Source organism: Medicago truncatula, chromosome 8 (assembly GCF_003473485.1).
Source record: "Medicago truncatula cultivar Jemalong A17 chromosome 8, MtrunA17r5.0-ANR, whole genome shotgun sequence".
In the NCBI taxonomy this organism is placed as follows: Eukaryota; Viridiplantae; Streptophyta; class Magnoliopsida; order Fabales; family Fabaceae; genus Medicago; species Medicago truncatula.
This window is the reverse complement of record NC_053049.1, coordinates 34,421,091-34,438,216: the sequence shown is the minus strand read 5'-3', so window position 1 is coordinate 34,438,216 and position 17,126 is coordinate 34,421,091. Positions and strand designations below refer to the sequence as shown.

General features: G+C 33.9%; 2 protein-coding genes across 4 annotated transcripts; both read left to right on the top strand.

Annotated features, from left to right (window-relative positions):
• Positions 1–992: 992 nt before the first annotated feature.
• On the top strand, positions 993–4,877 carry LOC11438044 (shikimate O-hydroxycinnamoyltransferase). 3 transcript variants are annotated; one of them, XM_003629256.3, is made up of 3 exons: positions 993–1,290; positions 2,312–2,739; positions 3,793–4,877. In XM_003629256.3, exons 2-3 carry the CDS (start codon positions 2,332–2,334, stop codon positions 4,672–4,674), a joined length of 1,290 nt encoding a protein of 429 aa, XP_003629304.2. In that variant the 5' UTR covers positions 993–1,290; positions 2,312–2,331; the 3' UTR covers positions 4,675–4,877. The 3 variants fall into 3 exon arrangements, with proteins under 3 accessions (XP_003629304.2, XP_024628437.1, XP_024628436.1); XM_024772669.2 differs by having other exon boundaries at positions 2,307–2,739; XM_024772668.2 differs by having other exon boundaries at positions 2,300–2,739.
• Positions 4,878–14,891: 10,014 nt separating this feature from the next.
• Positions 14,892–16,070, top strand: LOC112417509 (cold shock domain-containing protein 3). Its single transcript, XM_024773556.2, has one exon. It carries the CDS (start codon positions 14,972–14,974, stop codon positions 15,797–15,799), a length of 828 nt encoding a protein of 275 aa, XP_024629324.1. The 5' UTR covers positions 14,892–14,971; the 3' UTR covers positions 15,800–16,070.
• Positions 16,071–17,126: the final 1,056 nt, after the last annotated feature.

The following is a 17,126-nucleotide window of genomic DNA, read 5'->3' as shown; positions in this document are numbered from 1 at the left end:
TCAGTGGTTTACCACTTCATCTAAGACAAAGGGCCATCTAATACAATAATTAAAAGAGTCATGTTAATCAGTGTCCCAGAGTACCGGTTAAGAAAGCCAAAAGAAGAAATTGTAAGTCAAAAAGACACATTTTAAATTTTTAATTTATTGATTAAATAACTTTCAATGCAAATATTACTATATTTACTTCCTTAATGAGTGATACTAGTTAACATTTTCCTAATTAAATAGCGCCAATTCCCTAATTAAATAACGCCAATTCAATCGATTTTTGCAAACGTATGGTCATTGGTTGAGTTTGACCAATTAAAATTATATGCTAAAAACCATCAATATATTTAAATTACTTGTAAAACCATCAATATATTTAAATTATATATCCGTCAACAAAATATGGATAGAAATATCTATGTTGAGTTCACGTCAATCAAAATCATTTATTTATCTAAATTATTAATGTAAATAGTGGAAGATTGATGAATAATTTTGATTGATCTCAACTCACCATGGATTACTCTAATTCTCCTTTTCTTGATGGGTAACTAGGAATTTGTCATATTTAATACATTGAGAAAGATTATTTCTAAGAAGCATCGGAGAGATATTCTAACATCTTCAATAATTAACTACTTTATTTAAAAAAAATTGTCATATCCCAATTTTTAACCCAAGACAGCATGACATATGTCATTTAACTCCGACCGATTTCAGCCTTTACAGTGAAAAATTCGGTCTCAGCCTTTTCAATGAAAAATTCGATAAGAAGGTATTTTAAAATACCCCATATTTTGATTCCGAATCGGACCCTCTTCTCTCAATTTTCATCTTTTTATTTATTTAAATTCCTTTTAGTTTAATTTCAATTCATTTTTTAATTTTATCCTGTCCCCTTGTTCCCAAGTCAAGGCAAACTTTGTCTGTCCTTTAACAGAATCCATATTTCAATCCTGGCCTATAAATACAACCATCAACTAAAAAACAGGACCTCCGATAAAAACACATTAACAACCAAATTTTCAACACACAATTTCACAGCCATAACCTGCAACAAAATCAAAACACACAGAGCCAATTTTCAATCGACAGAATCATCACAACCTGCAAAGCATCACATAATAATCTTCCAGCCAGAGAACACGCACAAAAACAACCAAAGATTCAACCACAACCTGCAAAAATCATCAAACACCTCAAATCGCGAATCACATTATCGAAATCCATAACCATACATTCAGAATCCAATACCACAACAACAGAACCGAATCCTTCACAAAAAAAAACATTCAAAAGGTAGTATTTCTTTTTCTTAGATCTAGGCCAAACCGTTTGGTTTTGGAAAATTTTGAGTTAAAAAACGGAAAGAGGACGAAAAGATAAGAAGAAAGCAAAAAGAAAAAATCAAAAAAAGAGGACATTTTTAACTCCGGCGCGGTGGCGCCGCCGCGATAACTTGCCGGTAACCGCGCCGGAACCACCTCCGGCCACCTCTCTCGCCGGATCTAGAAATAAGAGAAGAGAGAGAAGAAAAAAGAAAAATGAATGAAAACCGGCCCTCCCCCTTTTTATATCACCAGGCCGAACCGGTTCTGCATCTGAACCGGTCTGAACCGACCAAAAAAACCAGCCCATGAGGCCCAGACGCGCCTGCTGTCTCCTTTGGCCCAATTCAACTTTTTTCTATCTTTCACACCCCTCTTTACTGCTCGCACACTCCCCAGCATCTCTCTTTTTTTTTTTTTTTTCTTTTTTCTTTTTCATGCATTTTAATTCTCTCTATATCTGTTAATTTATTTTACATTAAAATACACACCTCAATCTAGAGTGCTCTGGTCCTAAATTAACTGGTAATATTATATTCTTGTTTAATTTAATTATTCTCCAGAACAATCTAGTCCTTGTTAATTAAATTAATTCAGAGTGTTTTGGTCCTAAATTAACTGTTAATATTATATTTTGTTTAATTTAATCATTCTCCAGAATGTTCTGGTCCTACATATATTAAGTACTATTTATTTTGTTGAACTAACGTAAACTAAAATCAAGAGGTTCTCGTAGAGTACTACGAATATATAGGGTGCTAATACCTTCCCTAAAAATATAATCAACCCCCGAACCCTAAATCTTTTCAAAATGGGTTGTTTTGAACTTTTTCCCCTTTTAAAAAAAAATTGTTCAGTCGTGAAATAAAAGTGAGTCAAACGCTAATCAAATGGTCTTGATCTCCAAAAAATGGCGCGACAAAAATTAAGCAATGTTTTTAAGCCATTTGTTAGAAAGATTCATTAATTAACTATTATAGTTGATAGTGTAGGACCATACCCAAAAACTACGATGATCATAAATGTGAGAGATTCGAAGATGGTGCAACCATCAAAGGAGGTTGCACGACGGAGGGTGTGGAACTCCAATGTTGATTTGAAGACGCCAAATATTCACACGCCCAGTATTTACTTCTATAGAACCAACACCACTTCCAAATTCTTCGACACCAAGATTATGAAGGAAGCTCTCAGCAAAGTGCTTGTCTCATTCTATCCAATGGCGGGTCGTTTTTGTTACGACAAAGACGGTCGTGTAGAGATCGACTGTGACGGTCAAGGGGTGCTCTTTGTTGAAGCTGCCACTAACTCATTCATAGATGATTTTGGTGACTTTGCTCCCACATTGCACTTGGGCCAGCTTATTCCCATTGTTGATTACTCGCGCGGAATCGAAACATATCCCCTCCTAGTGTTGCAGGTATGTTTCAATTTTTTTTCATTTACTTATTACTTATATTGTAATCTTTAATTTGATTTCTTAAAAGATTACATTTTGATATATCAATCTATTATATTTTATACTTAAACTATAGAAATATAATTAATCTTGCTAAACAATTTTAATTTATAAAATTAGTTTATAAACTATCATTATCTCCTATTTTTCAAGAGGAATTCATCAGCAAACCGCAAGAATTGTAAATGGTTTAGAGATTATTTATTAACTAAAGACTCAATTTGATCCCTCATGATTTTCTCGCAACACAATTTAGTTTCTGACAAAAAATAATAACAAATTATTTTTTTTATGTTTTTATGCTATGAACATATTTGCCTATATGTTATAGTGAGTCAGAGACTAGTTTATCCAGATATTAAAATATCAGGGACTAATTTATGCATTATTTTTTGTAAATGACTAAATTTGGCTCAAGATAATTATGAAGAACAAAATGGGCATTCACTCGAATTTCTTTCAACACCGACATTGATTATGAGAGATTAAAATGGATATTTATTCAAGATAATTCGCGTGGACCTTTCAAAATGAGATACTAAAATGGGTAATTTGCATATAAGAATGTTATATTGTTGCTAATGTCATTGAAAAAGAAAAGTATAGTTTGGCACAATATGAAAGTACAAAATATATATATATATATATATATATATATATATATATATATATATATATATATATATATATACATATAATTTTAATTAAAAAAATTTAAATCAACCGACAAACGAGCAAGTTTGAACACAATATATAACTACTTTTTAACACCGATATATTCCTCACCACACCACCATCATATCCTCCTCCCACCACCGCCGGCGTCGACCACCTTCTGATCATAAAATTGTTGCGATAACTATCATTACCCAATTAAAAAACAGATGTATTAGGCAATAAAAGAATAAGTATATGCTGTCATTTATGTGTCACATTTTTTGTGTCAAGTTATCATTTATGTGTATAATACTAGATTACGTACACTAATTTAGTGAACTTTAACCATTTGTGCAGGTAACATACTTCAAATGTGGAGGAGTCTCACTTGGTGTTGGGATGCACCATTATGTAGCCGATGGAGCTTCTGCTTTTCACTTCATCAATACATGGTCAGATGTAACTCGTGGTCTAGATGCTTCCATCCCACCATTTATTGATCGGACACTACTCCATGCCCGCGATCCGCCACGACCAATTTTTGATCACGTTGAATTCAAATCTTCACCATCCATGAAAATTCCACAACAGCCCCCTGGCTCAGTGGATGTAACAAGATCGATTTACAAATTGTCTCGCGAACAACTCAATAAGTTGAAAGATAAGTCCAAAGAAGTTGGCAACACAATCAACTACACCACTTATGAGATGTTAGCTGGTCATGTTTGGAGAAGTGTCTGCATAGCAAGATCACTTCCCAATGATCAAGAAACCAAATTGTATATCCCAACAGATGGAAGATCAAGGTTGCAACCTCCACTTCCATTGGGTTACTTCGGCAATGTGATATTCTCAACCACACCTATAGCTCTAGCAAGTGATCTCATTTCAAAACCAACATGGTATGCTGCAAGCAGAATTCACAATGCATTGTTGCGAATGGACGATGAATACATGAAATCTGCTATTGATTATCTAGAGTTACAACATGATATAAGAGCTATTCCCCGCAACCCTAATGTTAAGTGTCCAAATCTTGCGATCATTAGTTGGGCAAAGTTTCCAATCTATGATGCTGATTTTGGTTGGGGAAGGCCAATTTTCATGGGACCTGGGGCTGATTTTGATGGACAGTGTTTCATAATTCCAAGCTCAACAAATGATGGGAGTTTATCTGTGGTAATTTCTCTTCAACATGAGCACATGGAAGTGTTTAAGGAATTGGTGTATGATATTTGAAGAAACAAAATTATTGAGGTTTACTGTCATTTGAACATGTTTGTTTCAATTTTTTTGTTTTTGTTTTTCATTACGTACTTTTAGCTGAACCCTAAAAAAAGTTAATGGGATTTAAGCTTACAATAAACTAAGTTTCCGGGGTTACAGTGTTATAATTTGTAAACAATTATATTTGATATTGTAATTGCATATTGTTGAATTTTATGGATTTTAATCAAGAATTAAAATAATAAATTATATCAATTTTCTCCGTTCCTCTTTAATTGTCATTTTATGACATTTTACACAAACCAAGACAATCAATAAATGTTACTATTTTTGATACAATAATTGATACTTTTAACAAATAAATTTATCAACTAAGTTTTTGAGGAGCAATGAATGAAATGGTTTTTGCACAAAGTACAAGTTTCAAATTCATGTAAACATTATAGAAAAGCTATAAACATGTACCTTGACTTTTGCAATCATCAAAAGTTATATCATCACCATGCATTTCTTGCTGATTCAACCAAAACCTCGGACATTTGATGATTTTCATCATTCATTCACCCAATCAAAACCATTTTTTTAAATAGCCAACTACCATTAATAGATATAAAATATAGTTCACAAAAAAGATAGTTAACATGGCATATTATGCTGATTTAGCTTCCTCCTAAAGACAACCCCACAACCATAGTAAACCACAAGTTTTTCAAACAATTCTGTCAAGGGTCCTTTAAAGGTATATTCTCTACTTTTCAATATATTAGCATAATTCACACAAAACAAGCCAGAAAATTGCCATGAACAAGACTAATAGAGGTTAAGTAACAAAATGTAGCCCCTCCTCCACCCCACACTAGCACAAAGCATAGTCCGCAATGCAAAATTGTCAAACAGGCCAATAAAATAAGTGTGCAAGGGTAAAAGGAACTTCCCTGAGAGAGCATTCAATCGGAGGTGAGCCTTCTTAACATAGATGAGCACTTTTGATAGGAACTTTTTACTCCTGAAAACAAAACTAGACACACCAACATAATAAAACTCAACTAGAAAGAATAGAAAAAAAAACTAAAATAACAAATAGTAAACACAGGTTGCCTCCTGTGAAGCGCTCATTTAACGTCTTGAGCCTGACGGTGGTAGTTAAAGAATCAATCAGGAGGCTCTCCAAGGGAAAATTTAACCTTCAAGGCATTGCCCCTTCTTAACTTTTTAATCATGTGGTTCACATTATTAGTTTTTCCTCATGGCGGATGAACTTCAAATAAAGTGAAATTTTCAGTTCAACTACATCAACCATTTTGTAAGGATCCTGTAAAATAGAACTTTTTTCCAAGGGGTCCTGCATACTTAACTCATTAAAACTATTGTGAATAACCACATTGTAAGAAGACAAAAAATCAGAGAAATTTTCAGTCATATTTAAAACATTTAAAACATCATCTTCATTACCATGCCTTAAACTCACCTTTCCCTTTTGAACCTCAACTATAACATCACCAATGGCCAATATAATTTGCCCAAAAACATTTAGGGCTTCTTGCTTTTCTTTTGTACGCATAACCATAGGGTCTTGTTTGTTCTCCTCATAAGTTTTCTTGGCAGTAAGATCTTCTTCCCTTTTTGTGAATGTTTGTCCAGCATGTCCAAGCTCTTCATTCAAGTCCATGTTAGTAGTAAAAGTGATAACTTCAGATTCTTCTTCTGGCCTGGGCTCAATTTGGGTGGACAGTAAGTATGGAGAACTTTGAGACATCTTCGTAATACTATTTTGGTTTAAGGTTGGAAGTCTCGCATTGATATCAAGCTCCTTTTCTTGAGTTGGCCACAAATGTTTCATGCAAGGAGGTATATAGTCAATGTACCAATCGGACGAGAAAGCATCATGTTGGTCCCCATCAGAGAGAATCTCATAGTCATCGAAATTATTTCCTGTTGGACAGTCTTTGCTCTCATGCCCTATTAAACCACATAGGAGGGGTAAATGTCTCAAACTGCCTCCTAAGAGCTTCTAATTTAGCCTCTATGATGTATTCTCCCATAGTTTTCCTCTTAGGAATGGCTCTTTCCTGACTACCCATGATGTAATCTCTCATAGTTTTCCTCTCAGCCATGATTTTTCCACAAAATAGAATCAACTACAAATAGGCTCTTGAGAGAGGGTGAGTATGCACAAATGATAGCAACAATCGAAAAAACTGACAAATAAACATAAAAATAAAATAACAAAAAATTAAAGCAGTAAATGTCTAAAGTAATAAAAATCTTTTTCGTTCAATATTGCTAAACTAATCCCCGGCAGCGGCGCCAAAAACTTGTTGCGCTAAAAACACACTTAGAGCAAGTGTACTCTATCGCAGAAGTAGTATAAAAGATTATCGTATCCACAGGGATTAATTAGCAAGTACTAAACTAATTAAGATTAATTTATTATTTAGACGAACAAGTAGTAGAATAGTTTCGGTAACCAAGTAAAAAGTAACGACGAAGAAGGATAAAAGTGCGAAGATGTAAATCAATAGAGAGAGTTCTAGGGTCACGGTTTCACTTGCAAGTTTTGATTCCCTAATGTCTAGTTCTAATTCAATTCCTTTATTTTTATTCAATCACCAATCCCTTTAGTAAAACTATTAATCTTCGTGATTAATATTCTTTTTCCTAAGTTAACACTTTGTTTGGTCATTCAAAGAGTTGAAACTCAAGAAAAGCATAAAGCACAAAAAGGTTGAATGACTGGAAGACTAAAATTAAGGTTTGATCATGCAATAATTCTAGTCTCAATTGTCCTATAGGTCCACCAATTAACTGCAGTACGGTCGCTGATCAATTAACTGATTGTTAACATGCAAAGGTTTGATCATTCCTAATCATGTGATAAAATCAATAGAACAAATTTGATTTGAATAAAAACTGAAATTCACATTAATAAACTAGAACATGATAAGGTCTCTCAACATACAAGATTCACCTAAACCCTAGAAAATAACTTAGCTATCCATAATCAAGAACACTAAAATTGAAATAAAATTCATGAAATTAGAGTAAAGAATAACCACAAAAGATTGCAGATTTTTGCTCCAATTCCAATCTTCACTCCAAGCTCTTCTTTTTCCTTTTGTAGCGTGTGTGTTCTTCTTATCAATTTCCAATCCTGATTTCTCTCTCTGTACAGCGTGTGTGAAGTCTCCCTCTCCTTGATTTGAAATGCTTTATATAGACCTCATGAATTCAATTTCACCGCCCCCAAAAGTACTTCACCTTCAGGTTTTCTTCTTTCTATCACCATCTTCCTTTTTCAATCGAACCTAAATCCTCTTTTTCTTTGCATGTAAGTCTTCAATTCTCAGCTGCTTGCTTTCTTTCTTTGTTCTCTTCATGATTGTGTACAGCCCACTTGTGTTTGGAAAAGGACAAATTCATTCCCTTAGGGTCAGTTTGGTTCGAGAATTAGAAGGTGAGGGGAGGGATTTTTAAGGAGGGGAGGGGAGGGGAGGGATTTTTAATTAAAAGTGTGTTTGGTTCATAAGGGGAGGGGAGAGATTTTAACAGTATTTTACCGTTTTACCCTTAAACTTAATTAAATAAAAGAAATTGTTTGTTTTTATGATTTCAGAAACTGACAAAGACAAGCACATATCTAAGCCGCTATTTTATCTTAAACTGGCTCATGTATTTTGCTCCAAGCATCATATTGTTTTTTTTTTTTGCATATTTTTTTTATAAGAGCAATTCTTTATAATCCTTGCATTTTTTTCCAATTACTTTCGTAAAAAATAGCATAGCTCTTAAATATATGATATAAGAATTTTCAAAATCATGGATAGTGCTTATTAATTAACAATTGTAAGATAAATGAAATTTGTTGCATATGAACAAATAAGACACATGAAAGTGACTATGACTACTATTAACTATTTCTCCTTAAAAAAAATAATGATAAACATCATAACAAAACAGTCTCCCTAAAAAAACTCATAAACATCATAACAAAACAGTCTCCCTAAAAAAACTCATAAACATCATAACACCATCATAGTATGATTAATCAGAAGAACCAAAGACAATTTCCATTATGACTGCTTTGCGTGCTTTGGGTGGACACTGAAGAATCATTCTAAGTATGTCTACATCTTTCATGACAACACGATATATCTTAGGCAATGAATTTGGGTCACATAAGAAAAAACACACTATGAAACAAACAAGCCACCGTAAGGATAAAGCAACAGTTTAAACAATAAAGTTCCAACAACGATAACGATTAAACAAGGATAATAAAGTAGTGAATCAATAACGATGTAATTAATAATACTACGATATAGACAATGAGATGATGAAATTACTCACAATTCACTTTGGAGGAAGCCTCAAGCAGTCGTTGACAACAACAAAGTAGTAGTAAGAGCAGTTTATACATCTAACAAATAAGAGTGGTAGATTATATAATAATAAAAATTGTTACAAGGAAAATATAACAAAATAATAATAATAATTGTTACAAGAATAAGATAACCTAATAATAATAATAATAAGATTGTTACAAAAATAATATAATCTAATAATAATAAAAGTTGTTATAAGGTTAATATTGAGATTTGAAATTAATTTAAGGATAATTATGGCAATGCAATAAATTTTTAAAGAGATTTGCTCCCCTCCCCTCCCCTTCCCTTCCCTTCTAAAAATTGAACCAAATACTTCAACTTAAAAATCTCCCCTCCCCTCCAAATCTCCCCTCTCCTTGCCGTATAAAACAAAACAACTTTTTCTCTTCTTCATTGTGCCGCCTCTGTTCCTTTTCTCTTCTCATGTTATGTAGTTTAGCTACTTGTTGGAATGAGCCATCTTTCTTAATGTGCAGCCACTTGATGGTAGATAAAAAAAAATTCCTTTTGTCTTCCTTTTGATTGATGATGATGATTCACGGTTTGCTGATTACACTTTACATAAGGCTGTGCCACACGAGTATTTTACTCTTTTGCCCCTTACCGAGGAAAACCTCGGTAGTAAACTGTCGAGGAAAACTGATTATGCAGACAGCAAGTTCTGCATAATTCTAAACATTTGCAAGCCATTTTTTCGGCCAGTTTTTACCTGTAATTAAACCAGAGCATTTCCAAAGGCAAAATAATTCATATAAGATTGAAACTCGGACATAAACAAGATAAATACAATATCTTTTACAATTGTTCATGATTAAATTAAACCCACATTTGGTTAAAATTAAACAAACGTTTGAAATTCATCAAAACATTACAAAGTGTCCATAATTAATTGTCCATAATTAAACAACTCATTACACATCATTAAATTAAATCCATACTTACATTCAACGCAATTGCATATGGAACGAACATACATATATAATATATTATTTTCCACCATATTCCAAAACATAAATCCGACGTCGCCGTCGTCGCGAATAAGCAAAGGCATATAGCTTGCCGTTTTCCATGCGTATTCATCTCTATCTTCTCCTACGTTTATGCATGGGATTTGACCAAACAAGTGACATGTATATTGATTTTCACCAAGAAGCTCAAAATAAGTGTTAAGTTGTGCCTTCAAATTGTCAAGAGAGTCTGTCGGTGTTATCATAACCTTAACCGTCTTTTTAAACGCGGAGTACCTAACACGCCCTTCAATTTGTGCAACCTCAGACATGTCTCACTTGAAAAAAGCTTTAAGAAAAGAATCATATATTAGAACAAAATTAAATGGAATGTAATAATGAATAAATCAAATGCGTAAACATTAATAAGCTATAAATAAGTATTGCATTAGTTTCACCACATAAAAGTCATATATATATATATATATAAATTACATAATGTTAGTTATATATTGGCCACAAAAAATTGGCGTTACAATTTCGACCCCAAAATATACGTCGGTGTAATTTCTACAAAAAAAAATGACTAACACCGACAAAAAATCACTCATTAAAGACCAAGTGATTGGAGAAGATCAAGTGACATAGAATCTTCCTCATCTTCCGCAATAACTTCAAATTGTTGCTTTGGTTTTTCGGGAGTGTCCAACAAAATAGGCGCCGCTTTGTTTAACTCCTTTTGTGGTATGGACAGTTTGTTTCCACTTTCAATAGCCATGAGCTTTCAGAACAACTCATGTTGATCCAAATACTCATCTTCTCAAGCCACCGCATCTTCTTTCTTGTGATTGTGCCACTCCGTAGATGATGGAGGTAGTGGACAACCATTCTTCAAATAAATAAGCACAAAATGATTCGGAATTGCCCCAAGGCACAAGATGGGAGTTTTTTGATTACCCGGCGGTGGTGGCCCTCTTAGTGGGAAAAAAGATTCCGAGTTTCCAACTTCAAGATTTGTCAACACGACCACACACATTTTGTAATAATTAGCAACAATGTCTCACATGTCCGGAAAAGTCAACCACTTATCAACAAGATGTGCACAAGTTTTTGTATTTGCGGGAGGATGTAAGCCGTTTAAAATGTAGTTATAACGATCCTCATCCGCAAATACTCCAACATAATCATCTCTATGATCTATCAACTCTTGAATAAGATGTGTACGGATCATGAGATGATTTTTTTCGGTCAAGCCCATGAACTCCGCTATAGCCCATAATCCACAATGTTCATCGTCGATAACATCCACCACTTTTTCAATAAATGGAAGCATGAAGCGTGGCATATAATCAATAGGACGCATAACCGGGATAGCCTTAGGCTTTGGATACCGAGTAGGTGGTGGAAGTGGGGAAAGTGATGTTTTACCAAGACGAACATCTTTTTTCCTTTTATACGATGATGTTGTTGGTGATGGTGACGGTTGGCTATCCGGATTTTGGGAATCAACAACCTCCCACGAAGAAGGGATCCGACTAGTCGATGTAATTTTTCCTTTAGACCTCGCAATGTCATCTTTTTTCTTTGCTCCCTTGGTTGGTACTTTTCGTGGTGGTGGAGACATCAAGGTGGTTTCAGGAAATGTCAACTGCCGCAAAAAATCAATCGAATAAAATGCACAATACCTGTTTTTTTACGTCAAAAGTGTGTTGATACCTCCTATGCTTGATGCTTGAATGATTTTGGATCAAGAATTGATTAAAAAAATATTGGATTTTGGGATTGAATGGAGGGGAAAATGAAGTTGATGAAGAAAATAGTGTGTAGGGGGAGCAGGTGGCTGTTTCATCTGATGAAACATTTCCTCGGTAGTTAACTGCAGCCGGAATTCAAATTCCTCGGTAGTTAGCTGTCGAGGGGGTAAAATCGTATTTTACTAGTGTGGCACAACCTTATCACATGTGGGAACAACAATTCTTCCTACCCTTTTGTTCCAGCAGTGTTGAATTTATTTGGGCCAACCTGTAACCAATTTCTCCTGGGCCTATACTTGTATTGTTAAAAATAGAAAAGTAAGCTCATAGTTAAGGGAACGTTGGTGTGTGTAAAGAGAAAGTCTTTGATGGCTTTTTCAATTCTTATATATAATATAGGGTTAATAGTACTTTTCACCCCTATAATATATGTCATTTTCGATTTTCTCCCTATAAAATTTTCGCTTTGATTTGCACCATCGTAAAAATTTTATTTTCCGGAAAACACCCCTATAAAATTTTCGCTTTGATTTCAGAATTTTTTTTCAAGAAATTTTGGTTTTTGAATGGCCTATTAAGGGTGTTTTTCGGAAAATAAAAATTTTCGAGGGTGCAAATCAAACCGAAAATTTTATAGGGGCGAAAATGACATATATTACAGAGGTGAAAAACATTATTAACCCTATAATAAATAGATTGTAATTAAAAATGTGTTTGGTTAAAAAAAAAAGGCTAATTTACTGTATTACCTTTAAACTAAAATAAATAGCAGTTGAGTGACATGAACATACCAAATATTGCACAAGAAAAGGATTAATCACGTGAGCATAAAATATACTCCATCTAAAATATATATTCATCTAATTGCATTAGATATGAAATATATAGAAGAAAAAACTATAAACGCAGACACAAAAAAGCAACATTTGACATTAAATATAAACTCCATTATGTAACCAAAAAAAGAAAGATATAAACTCCATCTAATCTAATTTCATAACATATAAAATTGTTAGAAAAAATAACGGTAGGATCAGACACACTGAAGCAACGACAAAGCAGAGAACGACACATGATAACAAACAGAAAAAAAGAAATCTAATGTTAAAGATTTTAATATGGAGTATGAACCGTTTTGGAATTCTAAAATAAAATTTAGGACAATTTTGAAAACAAAATAAACCCCTAACAAAAACTCTAATTTGGAAGAAGCAATAAATGAGTTTATGAGAGATTTTACTCCCATCCCCCCTCCGTTTAAAAAATTGAACGAAACACAAAAACTTAAAAATGTTCTCTACCCTAAACATACATGCATTCCCATTACCTGAGATGGAGCCAATTAAGCCAACCAACTCATCAACTACAATACATAGAATCTGCAAAAAAATTATGGGCAATAAGCCAATATTTATACCCCTTACATCAATCCTATCCATCTCTTCCTCTTTAGGTTAAAAACAAAAGTTAGATAAGATTATAGATGGTCATGGTTTCAAATGGGTAAAAAATAAACCAAAATTTAATTTAATTATAGAGAAAAATAAGAAATAGAGGCGTGGGAAAAAGCAAAAATGAATTACCACGTTTTTAATATAAATTAACACATAAAATTTCAATCCTAATATAATAGTAACGCATAAAAAACTACAAAACTCATATAACATTTGTTAGATAAAGTTTATATCTTTCCAATGAAACCAGTAGGATTCAAATTTAAAACCTTCGAATTCAATATATGTATTTTTACCATTAAATCAACCTCTTGAAGTTTTTCATTATATTAGGTAAAGTTGATTTTTTAAACTTAAAGCATATAACGTGTTAAAAAAGATAAATCTCAAAGCTTATAACATGTTTTTCTCTCGTGTCAACCGTATTTTTAAGATTTAATTTTTCTTATACTCTTTTTAGTAGATAAACTTTGTTCTGCAAATTAATTTTAAACAATTAGATAATTGAACCACAAAAATATAAAGCAGCTCAAACCAAAATCGTATAGGTATAATTAGGGGTGAGAATATATTAGGCCGAGTTAGACTTTGCAAGACTTAAGTCTGATTATCAAATTTTTCTAATGCTTAAGCCTGATCTGCGGGCTGTCATATGCTTACTTTTTAGACTCGAGTCTAGTTTTCTGAAAATTTGATATGACCTAATAGCCTGTTTAAAAGCATATATCGTATTAACATTTTTAAATAAGCAATGCGATCTAAGTTTAAATAGACTAACGAACTAATATATCGATTAGATTAAACTCTCTTTCGATAATTAACATGAGTTTTTAGGGAGTTTGATTGTATATTGTATCATATTTGAATTCTAGTTTATAATAATACAATTAAATATACAAAAAATTATTGTATACTAGTAAAGTTAAATTAAAGTACAAAATATAATATGTAATAAATATTAATATTATTCATATTTACTTAAATAGGTTGGCCTAATAGGCCTCAGAGACTTTTTGAATGACCTTGTGGCCTAACATTTTAGACTTTATGAAAAAAAATCTGATCTGGCCTGGCCTGACCTGACCTGTCGTAGGCTAGGCTGGTTTGACCTATTCCCATCCATAGGTACAATGTACAACTATTAAAAAGCTAAATAAACTTTTAACGAGAAGTGAAAAAATTGGCTCTATAATCATTGATCGTGTGCTAGAACAACTAATATTATAGTACATGTATAACCGAACGAGTTGGATAATTTGACGACCAACCTGAATATGTTATGACTCGACATCAGATTATTATTCAGCCGATTCTGTTGTCATTTTGTTTTTGTACGGGATTGAGTTTGGGCTTTAGACAAATTCGAAATCTTTAAATTGAGACGTGTCTTTAGTTTGGGTTGTGTCATGCACACCCCTAAATCCACATAAAATTTATTTTTATCGAAAATAAATAATTAAGTGAAGTATTGAAAACTAAAATACTACAATATTCATAAATCATATGATACCAACTTTATTTTATAAAAAATGATATAATTTGTAACAAAATTTCTAACAATAATACCAATAAGTTATAAATAAAATCACAATAATGAAATTTGAAATATAAAAAAAAAATAAAAAAAATCATATGATATATGGGCTTTTGATATTAGGGCTTTATTAATCGAAAGTTTATATAAAAAGGGCTGAGAGTGGTTTCAGAGTCATTAGTATTCAACCAGAGAGTGTGTGTTAGGGTTTCTGTGAGGTTTCAATTTTCAATCAATGGCGGAGGAGAGAATCAGCGGCGTGGTGCAATGGTTCAACAACACCAAAGGCTTCGGATTCATCAAACCCGATGACGATAGTGAAGATCTCTTCGTTCATCAATCTGACATCAGATCTGAAGGATTTCGCTCTCTTTCCGAAGGCGATCGCGTCGAGTTCACCATCGCCGATGGCGATAACGGCAAAACCAAAGCCGTTGATGTCACCGGTCCTAAGGGTGAACCTCTTCAGGTTAGGCAGGATAACCATGGTGGAGGCGGCGGCGGTCGTGGATTTAGAGGCGGTGAGAGAAGGAACGGTGGTGGCGGTTGTTATACTTGTGGTGATACTGGTCACATCGCTAGGGATTGTGATCGTTCCGATCGGAATGATAGGAATGATCGTTCTGGTGGTGGTGGTGGTGGAGACCGTGACCGTGCTTGCTATACCTGTGGTTCTTTTGAACATTTTGCTAGGGATTGCATGCGTGGAGGCGGTAACAACAACAACGGTGGCGGTGGATATGGTGGTGGAGGCACATCTTGCTACAGGTGTGGTGGGGTTGGTCACATAGCAAGAGATTGCGCTACTCCTAGTAGCGGAGGTGGTGGAGGCGGCGCTTGCTATAAGTGCGGTGAGGTGGGTCACATAGCTAGGGATTGCAGCAATGAAGGAGGAAGGTTTGATGGTGGCAATGGAAGGTATGATGATGGCAATGGAAGGTTTGGTGGTGGCAACAGAAGATTTGGCAGTGGTGGCGGCGGACACGATGGAGGAAAAGGCACGTGCTTTAACTGTGGGAAGGCAGGACATTTTGCAAGAGATTGTGTTGAGGCTTCTGGTTGATGGGAAAAGGTGGAATAGTACATATTCTCTTTTTTGCACAATTTAACAGTTTAATTGATTAGTACTATTTTATAATTTCTTATGATTTTCGGGATTCAAGTTTATACTTAGGATGCTATGAGAATGACTATGATTTTGGTTTTATTTTTGTTTTTGACTCGATTACCTGTTCACAGCCGATTGGGCTGTCTTTCGTGGTTGATTTACATAGCTGATAAAGACCTATGAGACTTGGTTTATGATTAATTAAAGCTCTGCGTTTCATGTTAAATTTTGGATGGTTGATTCATTTGTTTGATTTGTTTTTGTGATGGTGATTTTGTGGTTTAAATGTGTGCATAAGAAAAAGTTTATGCTTATGAGATATTGTGGAATTTCCCATTTTCACAGTTGGCAACTTGAAAGCACACACTCTGTCCATGCTTATAAGATGTATGGTTTATAATATGATTAAGAGTTTCAACAATAGGAATAATGATTTGTTGACAATGAATGGTATGTTTGCATTTTGATATTTTGAAAACAAAGTTTTGTTGGATGTCAAGTATATGTTTGGTTGAGCGTTACTGTGGGTAACCGCCACCATGAGCTTGGTGCTCTCCCACCATGATTTTTAGATGCTCCGATGTGCAGTTTCTTGTTTGTCGTGATTTTCCACCTGGTGTAGTGTTCTGGTCTCTATTGTCATGTTTCCAGATTGATGTGCAGCTAAGAAAAAGTTTATCTTAAAAAGAAACTAGAAAAAAAGTATGATTTTGAGGGATTGTGGATTTTCCCATTTTCTTAGTGGGCAAGTTGAAAGCACACACCCTGTTATGATTTATAAGCTGTACCAGTTTTTAGGCCCTAGATTTAATCATTGATCCTTATTCAAATTCACATTGGATTAGGACATGCAACAATAGGAATAATGGTTTTTTGAACATATGGTATGGTTGCATTTTAATCTTTGGAAAACGTGATTTTGATTTTGTCATGTGTTTGGTCGCCACCATGACTGGAGTGTTTGGATCTCTCCAGTCAGGATTTTTAGAAGCTCTAATGTGATTGCATTGTAGCTTCTGTTTTTGCATAGTTTTTTTTAACCATTAGTTTTAAGTCTACATGTTTCAGCTTGTGTCACCTTTCCTAAGCTGGCTGTTGCCTATCCTTTCACCTCATGTGTCTATTTATTGGATTTCCAAGTGATACATGTTGCTCCCTGAAACACTTAATGGACCATGTTATCAGTTTATTCAGCTTTTATAGTTCTTGTGAATCATTTAAGCTTCTGTTTGGAAACAATGATACAGATGCATCTGATACTGGGTTTATTTTATTACAATTG

Bases quoted from the DNA above. Each gene is read 5' to 3' on its own strand.
- LOC112417509 (XM_024773556.2), top strand. From the start codon at position 14,972: ATGGCGGAGGAGAGAATCAGCGGCGTGGTGCAATGGTTCAACAACACC.
- LOC11438044 (XM_003629256.3), top strand. From the start codon at position 2,332: ATGATCATAAATGTGAGAGATTCGAAGATGGTGCAACCATCAAAGGAG. The intron at 2,740-3,792 runs GTATGTTTCAAT...CCATTTGTGCAG, and splicing joins ATCCCCTCCTAGTGTTGCAG to GTAACATACTTCAAATGTGG.